The 10,325-nt window shown below is 38.2% G+C and overlaps 1 protein-coding gene across 1 annotated transcript; it reads left to right on the top strand.

The window, feature by feature from the left end:
- The first annotated feature begins 618 nt into the window (after positions 1-618).
- Positions 619-5,393, top strand: GNG11 (G protein subunit gamma 11). The gene is made up of 2 exons (XM_019729715.3): positions 619-1,162; positions 4,963-5,393. Exons 1-2 carry the CDS (start codon positions 1,067-1,069, stop codon positions 5,086-5,088), a joined length of 222 nt encoding a protein of 73 aa, XP_019585274.1. The 5' UTR covers positions 619-1,066; the 3' UTR covers positions 5,089-5,393.
- The last annotated feature ends 4,932 nt before the right edge of the window (positions 5,394-10,325 follow it).

Genomic DNA, 10,325 nt, shown 5'->3' with positions numbered 1-10,325 from the left:
AAGTGGAGAAACCAATACTATGTGAATTCTCTGCCTTCATCCAGGAAGGTGCTCCACCCAGGAATTGAAAACCCTTGGTGTCAAGTGTCACCCAAACCTTGGCAGATGGGGAGGGGAGAAAATCTTTGGTGCAAACAGGATTCCTTTTTCTGTCTTCTCTAGTATCATCTGCTTATCCGCCAATCATTACAAAATACCCCCTGAAGAAAGAATACACACTCTGCTGGTGACGATGCAGAAAATTGTTAAATGTCAGAAAATGGCCCTGTACGTTGTAAATGCTACTCGTATCCCCATCCCCCTTTTTTCCAAAATGTGTAAGTCCTTCCGAGGCGTTGAACACACTGGATGGATAGACATCAACAGATGTGGTGGGTGTTTCTGAGATCACAGCTCAGTTTCATTTTCCTCTTGGGACTTGTCTTAAGCGTCCACAGTTCCCACAATAAACATGTATGTAACTGGGGGAAAGTTGCGTGCTGTATATTTTTGAAACTCTTGGAGAGGTGAAGGGCCGTTATTTCCTGCCGTGTAGTGTCCTCCTTTACTTGCTTCACAAACAAAACCCGGATATGACTTGGGAACGAAAAAAAAAAAGGAACAAAAAGTAAAGCTTTTGTTGTTTCACCAGGAAAGTGGGCTAGCACAACCCCAAACCTTGGGCCCCAGCCCAGGCTGGTGCCCCGCGGGCGTGGCTGGGACGGGGGCCAGGACCCGGGCCAGCATCCCCGCAGGAGATCCCGCAGCGCGAAGCTTTTCAAGATCCTTAGGCTGCCGTTTAAACTGAACCCTCCCTAGAACAGGCCTCCTGGGGTTGTGGGGACCTGAGAGACAGACCAGGGCTTTTAAGATCCCGGGTCGCTGGGCAGGGCTGGCGTGAGGGCACCGCCCGGAGGCAGCTGAGCCCTCTGGGCTCTGGGGACCAGCGCGCGGGGAGGCGGTCCCGTCCTGAGCGGGTGGGCGCGGTGCGCAGGCACCGCAGTTATTTTGGGACGCGCCCTGGTTTGCAAGCACTTCCAGCCGCTCCACTTACAGCGCTGTCCCCGGGCCCAGTTCTGGGGCGAGGATGCCGGCCCTTCACATCGAAGATTTGCCAGAAAAGGAGAAACTGAAGATGGAAGTTGAGCAACTTCGCAAAGAAGTGAAGTTGCAGAGACAACAGGTAAGTTGGCTGTCTCAGAATATTTCCTTCTCTGAAATGACCCAGGGTCGGCTTTTCCTGGTAAAATAGTTTTTTGTTTTTGTTTTGTTTTTGCAGCTTCTCTTGAAATAGGGTTCTTCCTGAAGTGGTTCCTGGGAACTGCCAGTTGATGTGGGGGAATCACGGGGGGTACAGGAGAAAGCAGGGATCCGATGAGTAATGTAAAGCCAGATGTCCGAACATGTGAGGAACCTAGAGTGGGGAAAACAGACAAGGAATTTTGCCTACTGTTAGTTGGTTTAAAAAAAAACACCAAAAACAAAACAAAACAAAAAAAAAACTCAAGCTGTAGAAAAAGGACAGATGGTTACTTAGTTCTTTGATCTTTTTCATTATGGGAAAGAATGGTATTTGAAAGGTTTTTCTAAAATCACAATTTAAAGTCTTGAAGTACCTAGTTTTCAGTTCCACCAGGGCTCTCCAAAGGTGTGAACAGTCCGTGGCTCAGAAGCAAACATTACAATTTCTATCTTTATTTGTAAAGTTCATCCCGTTATAATTTCCAGTTTATGTTTTATAAGTATACTTAATGAGCTAATACAGCAGTATCTGTATTTACTTATAAATAATTATACATATACTGAGGTGCATATGAAAATTCTTTTTAGTGATCCTGATGAAAAATTATATAGACCTCCAAACTGGATTACAAATTCAGTGAAAATATATGCCTGTGTTTGGAAGTCTCCACTGAAATTTGTTGGAGATTTTATAATTTTTTACTTCAATTTCTTACTGTTAATGGGGGCCTTTATTTCTTCCTTTTTTCCCCCTCAATCAGGTAACCTGTAGTCCAGGAAAAGGGTTTTGGATAGATATCTTTTTTTAAGGGAAAGATCTAGTCCTTTCTCCCCACTAAGAAAAATTTAAACTGACTTTATTTCTCTGATTTAATGCTAAAAAAAAAAAAAAAAAAATTAAGAAAAACAACAGCAATGAAGCAGGTATGGTAAATATGCTCACTTACCGTCCTACTCTAGTGATAATAAATCCATTCATGACCAAGAGTCTTGTTATTCAGGATGTACATTTTGAGTGATGTTTGGAAGATGCCAGCTTTTCTGAGTTTTCCTCTTTACACATTTCTCAAATTTAACCTTTCATTTCCAAATATCCCTACTCTTCCTAGATTTTGTAGTACAAAGTCCTTTCTACCCATGTTGAGAATTTTTGTAGCTTTAAAAATTCTGCTGTGTTTAAAGGAAAAAAAAAAAGTTAAGAGACCCACGGATAGGCTTGTTTCTTGAAACTTTAAGGGACCCATCTTGTGGATGTCAAAGGCCACAGTACAGCATGTACTGGCCACTTAGTTTTTCACACAATTAACCTTAGAGGTTACATGTTAAATAGTTGCATATATAGAAGTGAAGCATTTGTGTGCAAAGTTAGAGAATCTTAATATCTGGTATCATTATGCAGAAGTTATAGGGGGAAAAAAGAGAAAAGTGTCTTCTAGTTACTTAGGACTTCAAATTAGAAATTGGACAGGACCTAGATGCAGCTGACTGTGAAAATTAAAGTATCATAGCGGGTCCTCCTTGCCAGCTCCCAACCTCTACATCTAGGGCACATCCTGCTAGATTGGCTTTCCAACTTCAGAAACTCCAAGTGTACATGCCAGAGGGAGGGAAATTTTTAGGGATAGCCTTAGGGGATAGAGAGAGGGGCATCAAAGTCCTAATAATAATATTCAAGCATATGTTAATATGTTTGAATTATACAGTATTAGTGCTAGACAAACACTATGGCTCTTAGAGATCATTTAACTCTCTTACATTTAATGATTAAAAAAACCTGAATTCCAAGCATCTAACTAGCTCCTCATTTAAGACCCCAGAGATAATGATAGGGCAGTTACTAAAACACATGTCTTCTGATACCCAGTCTGTTATTTGGTCAATCAACTGTTCTTGTCTGAGCTGTGTGCTCTGCTCAGTCCGAGAACACAAAATTCACAGGCTGAACTCTGGCTCCAGCTAATTATTGTTCAAACATCCCCTCTTCATCCTGGAAGGAAACGCATCAGAGAAGTGCTGATTCTCTTTGGAGGTTGCAGATCTTTTTGGAAACCCAACAAGGAAGCCTCTTTAAGAACAGATACAATTTAGGGGAACTTGAATCTTATCCATAAGTTTCTCTGGGGCCACAGACCCCAACTTATGGATACTTGCATCGTCACTTCTGAAAATTCACTTAAAGTGCACACACTATGAATGTCAACAAGAATGGAGAGATTGGTACTTGAAAAGATTTTATTTTGCCACATTTGAAGCCAGCTAACTACAGGACCTCATTTGAAATTTTAGATCAGTGGCCTCCACACTGGTGTGCAGTCTTTGGGGTGTGGGAGTAAAACACTAAAAGTTCTATTTTGGGTCGGTTTTAAATCTCATTTAAAAAATAATTTCCAGGTTCTGTTTTATAATTATGCATGATATGTTAACACAGTAGTACTTATTTATACATCTGTACTTATTTATAAGTAAATAATTATATACATTTTGGGATACACATGCAAACATGTTTTAGTGGTCACCCATTTAATAACAGTTTGAAGATTCTTAATCGAGATTATAAATTCAGTGGTAACGTTTGCCTCATTTTAAGAGGTCTCTATTGGAATTTTCTGGAGCTTCTATAAGTTTTACTTCTAATTTCTTACTACTGTGTTTCCCCGAAAATAAGACCTAGCCAGACCATCAGCTCTAATGCATCTTTCGGAGCAAAAATTAATAAAAGACCTGGTATTTATTATATAATATAATATAATATAATATAATATAATATAATATAATATAATATAATATAATATAATATTATATTACCTGGTCTTGTATTATATACGGCCCGGTATTATATTATATTATATTATACCCAGTAAGACTGGGTCTTATATTAATTTTTGCTCCAAAAGGCGCAGCTGATTGTCCAGCTAGGTCTTATTTTCAGGAAAACACGGTAGTAATATGCAGGCCTTAATTAATACACAAATTGTTTTTTATTTTTTCTTCCCTTGTTAGTCCTGTTTCTTCTACACACTCTTGCAAACTATCTCTTAAGAATAGACTTTTTGAAGAAGCTATTTAATTCTTTCTCCACTGCACACAAAGTTTAAAAGGACTGTATACACACACTAGAGTCTCACTCAGTTTGCCATAACAAACCTCAGATAAGTCTTTTATTAGGATCATTGCCCTCAAGCAACTAACAGGAAGGAATTCTGAGCAGAGACACAGAATGAGTCTGTGTCACGATTGGGCAACTTCAGCCTTTCAGAGTCAGACTTTCTTCAATGCTTCCGTCGATTTGTGAAACTGCAGAACATGGCACACACCCATAGTAAGTGAGAATTTTGGCAGGGCGCACCCCAAAAACATTTGGGAATTTATTATTGCACCTGTTCATTAGCATGGAAAATTGAAAGCAGGGTATGTTTTAGTTCTTCAACTATTGTGGACACGTCATAACTGTGTCAGCAGAGGAAGGAAATCCTATGAAGCAGAGTGGAAAGAAATTACTGGGGATGACCTGTTTAATACAGTGACTTTCAAACTTTTTGACCTCGACCATAGTAAGAAATATATTTTACACAGATTGTATCATTCACTATATTATACATGCTCCGTGCTGCACGCTAAAATTTTTATTCTCTTTTATTTCATTTTCTAAAATGCTGGTTGTACCCAATTATATTAATGTCACTGAAAGGTAGTGCCAAAGTTTGAACAGTTCTGACCCAATTCTTTCTTTTTTTCCGTAAGGTGTCTAAATGTTCTGAAGAAATAAAGAACTACATTGAAGAACGTTCTGGAGAGGATCCTCTGGTGAAAGGAATTCCAGAAGACAAGAATCCCTTTAAAGAAAAAGGCAGCTGCATTATTTCATAAATAACTCTGGGGAGAAACTTCGTCCTCAGTGGAAGAACTAGCTTGTTTTAGTTTTCGAAAATAAAACCAACAGGCCTTTTAAAGAAAGAAAAACTAAATTTAAAGGGGACTTTCTTAAGCACTTATATAGATACAGTTTTGTATAAAAGCTATGTGCTTCTCATCTTCACTCACTACCCACCCTTTTAAGAGGCCAGAGAATATCAAATGTACAGTTATGGAAATAAGGACATTACTTGTGCATGACTCACCTCTTTCAGTATATTGCTTGATGCCTCAAATAAAGTTGTATCTCTGGAAAATGAGTGTTGGCGATTTAAGAATGCTTCTTCTTCTTCTTCTTCTTCTTCTTCTTCTTCTTCTTCTTCTTCTTCTTCTTCTTCTTCTTCTTCTTCTTCTTCTTCTTCTTCTTCTTCTTCTTCTTCTTCTTCTTCTTCTTCTTCTTCTTCTTCTTCTTCTTCTTCTTCTTCTTCTTCTTCTTCTTCTTCTTCTTCTTCTTCTTCTTCTTCTTCTTCTTCTTCTTCTTCTTCTTCTTCTTCTTCTTCTTCTTCTTCTTCTTCTTCTTCTTCTTCTTCTTCTTCTTCTTCTTCTTCTTCTTCTTCTTCTTCTTCTTCTTCTTCTTCTTCTTCTTCTTCTTCTTCTTCTTCTTCTTCTTCTTCTTCTTCTTCTTCTTCTTCTTCTTCTTCTTCTTCTTCTTCTTCTTCTTCTTCTTCTTCTTCTTCTTCTTCTTCTTCTTCTTCTTCTTCTTCTTCTTCTTCTTCTTCTTCTTCTTCTTTCTTCTTCTTCTTCTTTTTTTTTTCTTGCATTCACTTTTACATTTCTCCCCCATAACCTTTTGGGTGTTTGGGACACGTATCAAAAGATGAGGTGGTTTGATAGATCAGGTCTCCAATCCAGCTCTCTGCTTCAAACCTCTCAGGGTTTACGGTGCTGAACTGAGTTCTGACTCCTGGAATGTTTTCGATCTAATGTTATTAGGAAACTAAGTGAGTAGAATCCCTAATGTTGACAAGAGCAAGATTATCTGAGTCCAGGAACCAGGCCAAGCTGTGTCTACATTAACACTTCTCCGGTTTATCATCACACAGATCTTGTTCAAAGTGTTGCTGCCATAGTACTTTGGGAAAGAGGGGGTTGGAGGCCAGGAGGAGAACCCTTGGGCCAGCTAGGTATGTTAGCCATCAGGGACTTGCACCTCCCACAGAATCTCCAGGTCTTCGGCATGGTGACACTCTAGTTCAGTGGCATTGGCACAGACACGTGGCTCTGCGCTCACTTCTGCCAGCCCTTTTCCATCAGGCCTTAGCCAAACATGCCTCTTTTTCTTTTCCAAAAAATTTTTTTTAGATGGTTATTGTTTTATCTGTCTTTCAATTACAGTTGACATACAATATATATATTAGATTCAGGTGTATAACAGTGATTAGACATTTATATACCTTATGAAATAATCACCCTGATGGGTCTAGTACCCCCCTGACACCATACACAGTAATGACAATATTATTGACTGTATTCCCTATGCTGTGCTTTACATCTCCATGACTATTTTCATAATTGGCAATTCGTACATCTTAATCCCTTTCAACTTTTTCATCCATCCCTTTAACCCCGCTCCCATCTGGGGACCATCAACATGTTATCTGTATCTATGAGTTTGTGTCTGTTTTGTATGTTCATTTATTTTGTTTTTTAGATTCCACGTATAAGTGAAATCTTATGGTATTTGTCTTTCTCTGATTTATTTCACTTAGCACAATGCTCTAGTTTCATCCATGTTGTCATAAATGCAAGCATGACTCTTCCTTCTCTCCAAAGGGACCAGTTAATCTTTTGCCCATTTCTAAAATTAGCTGTTTTTTCTGCTCATTAATTTGTAGGAATTTTTAATATATTCTGGCCATTCATCCTTTGTCGGGGATAGGTGTTGCAAGTACGTTCTCTTCCTCCCTGGGGTAACTTTTCATAGCAGGATCACAGCTGCAGCCATCTTAGCCCTCAGGCACAACACGCCAGAGTAAGTGGCCTGCTGGAATCCTTTATGCAGGCACCTGCATCTTGGACCTCCAAGAAAGGAACCTTACTTCCCTTCTTTGAGCATTTCCTACCCCCTCTTTCTCTGTCATTTTTGGATGCAAATTGCTCCAGTTTTAAGCCAGAAGAAAGACAGGCAAAGCCATTACAAGTTAGCTTCAGCTCAAATGGGCTTAGTTACTAACTCGCCCTGCAGAGTGTGGCACCAGAAGCCCAGGTGTCTCCTAGATTAGCTCTTTTCGCCTGCTTGGATGTGCAGGTGTATATTATCAAGCCAGGGAGGATGCTGTAACCTCTAGCAGCTTCCCAAAGTATATCAGCATCCTCACTTCGAAATTCCTTTCCTTCCCGTCTCTGCAAAAGAACTGGATACCCTGGTTTTTGAAAGAGCCGGTTACAACAAACCAAGAGCAGGGACTATTTCCTTCAGTTTCCTGCCTTGTTCTATGGGCTGACGTCAACTGGAATTACTGAGAGTACAAGGATAATTTTAGCCCAAAGCACGTTCTACTCCAAGGTAAGGTTTAAGGACAGTAAAGGTACGCATATTTTTTCCAACAACCATGAAACAATTTGTGTTTGGAATATGTTGCTACTATTAGTCATTTAACATTTCAGGTGGCATGGGATTATTTAGTACCTTGGTACTTTTTAAGTTTTACTCTAATGAGCTATTCCATTTCTTCCAAGTCATAACGTTTTCTTCTGTTGCACAAGAAAGCAAACATCACTTCTGGTTCTTGTGGAAGCAGATTAAATTCTGTGCTTCCTTCATGGAGAGCCAAGTCAACACATTTATCCCCTAACTTCTTGAGAGTTGAAGATGACAAGGCTGTACCCTTAGTTTCTATTAGCCACTTTCAGCTCTCCATTAAAGTGCACCTCCAAGTAAGTCCTAGCTTTTTCTTTTCATGTACTTTCAACCATATACCAAGTTAGTCAGCCCACTTTTGGTTATTCCTTAGTAAATATCCAACCTTGTAGATGTTCTACTCAATGTAATTCTGCTCTTTGTTACTTGTTAAGTTTCATCATAGTAACTCAGCAAACCTTTAGAAATGTAATAAAAGCCTCTTGATTTTCTGCTACAAACTTATTAGCTTGCATTATGAAGAAATGAAAAATAGGGCAACTATATATTTGGACATATGATTAAAGTAACCTTTAGTGGGAATTTGGTAAGTAGAATTTAAATCATGTGTTCAATTTCTTCCAATTATATGTAGTAGTTGTGCAAACGTTTTGTATCTGATTAGCCACTATCCTTTGTGTACTGAGACTTAGATTCTATGAACTCATATTAAATAAGCAAAATGGCTTTTCTACTTCTAGGCAGAATTTACATTGCAAGCTCACTATACTTGGTATTTTAAGAAAGTTTATTTTGTATGTTGGATGCAAACTGATATCTTATTATTGTCTAAATTTGCATTTCCTTAATTTCCTGTGTTTTTTACAGTCAGATTTTCATGTATATTTTGACCACCTTCATCAATTGGACCCATCCCAACTCCCCACCCTGGCAACCACCACTGTGTACCTATGAGTTTTCTTTTCTTTTTTTTTTTGGATTCCACATATAAGTGACATCACACACAGTATATGTTTATCTCTGTCTGACTTGACTTAACATAATGCCCTCAAGGTTCATACATGTTGTTGCTGATGGTAAGATTTCCTTCTTTTGTTTATAGCTGAATAATATTGCTGTGTGTGTGTGTGTGTGTGTGTGTGTGTGTGTGTGTCACATTTTCTTTATCCATCAAGGGACACTTAGGTTGTTCCTGTTATCTTGGCTATTATAAATAATGCTACATTGAACATGGGGGTGCATATATCTTTTCAAATTTGAATTTTCATTTTCTTCTGCTAAATAGTCAGTAATGGAATTTCTGGGTCATGTGGAAGTTCTAATCTTAATTTTTTGAGGAAACTCCATACTGTTTCTCATAGTAGCTGTCCCAACTTATGTTCCCAACAGTGCACAATGGTTCCCTTTTCTCCAAATCCTCACCAATACTTGTTATTTCTTGTCTTTTTAATAATAGCTATCCTGCCAGGTATGAGGTGATTCTCATTGTGGTTTTGATTTGCATTTCCCTAATGATTAGTGATTTTGAGCACATTTTATGTTATCTATTTTCATCTGCTTTTATTTGCTTAAAGAAACATTGGAAGGTTATATAGGAAACTAATAAAAATTGCTACCTATTGGAGCCAGGAGGGAAAGAATGTGATTGAGACTTCTCATTGTATATTTTTGTATAAAGTTTTGATTTTGGACCCTATGAATATATTATTTGGTTTAAAAATTAACTTAAAAACAAAATAATAGAATCAAAATTCATATTGCTATGTTTAGGCTTTAGAGAGTAAGTATATTTTAGTATTAATATTGATGTTCTTTGTATAAGAAATAAATTTCTGTAGTTAATGTGATTTGACTGGTAGTATATTTTGATCTATTAAGCTTATCCTACCAAGTAAGACAAGGATATTGAGTCAATAATAGGTGTAGTCCACCTTTTCCCCTCTGAGTCTTAGAAAGATGATAATCAAGGAGAAGTAAGCCCCTATTTCTAATATAACAGACTAGGAGAGCAGGGACTAATGAGAAGATATCTTTGATGTAATAGCGAGGGGAGGGATGGTCACAGAAGGAAAGTGATGCGGGAGCCCTCCTGTTACGATTAACCTTGATACCCTGTTCTGTGCACTAAGCTGAACTAACCAGGGAAGACCAGGATGTCATCAGCACCTTTTCCACCTGAGCTGCATTCTATTTGAGGGGATGAATCCATAGACTATGAGAAAGGATTCACTGGTGTTGGGAAAATGTAGAGACTCATTGATGCTATTTTTCCTTTTCCTTTTGTGTCATACACTCATTAAATAATGACCTCCTGTTCTAAAAAAACCAAAACAAACAAACAAACAAAAAAACCCTGTTATTAAAGAGTGCATAATTTCATTAAACATGAAAATTGGCCCCAAAGTTATCATGCCAAAGTTACACTTCCAATGAAGGAGAAAGATCCTTGGAAAATTCAACAGTCATGAAAAATAATTCACGTTGACACATATATAAATATATGTATGCATTTGTTTATTCCACAACAAAAATATTTGGAGCTCCTTCTCTGTAGTAGGCACTGGTTTCGGCCTAAAGGATATAGTGTTGAATTAGAAAAAGTCCTTACTAT

This window comes from Rhinolophus sinicus, chromosome 4, assembly GCF_057876585.1.
Source record: "Rhinolophus sinicus isolate RSI-liver-muscle chromosome 4, RSI-T2T, whole genome shotgun sequence".
NCBI lineage: Eukaryota > Metazoa > Chordata > Mammalia > Chiroptera > Rhinolophidae > Rhinolophus > Rhinolophus sinicus.
This window is presented reverse-complemented; position numbering and strand designations above follow the sequence as displayed.

Excerpts from the sequence above, each read along its gene's own strand:
- GNG11 (XM_019729715.3), top strand. The coding sequence starts at position 1,067 with ATGCCGGCCCTTCACATCGAAGATTTGCCAGAAAAGGAGAAACTGAAG. Across the intron at positions 1,163-4,962 it reads TGAAGTTGCAGAGACAACAG|GTGTCTAAATGTTCTGAAGA; the intron begins GTAAGTTGGCTG and ends TTTTTCCGTAAG.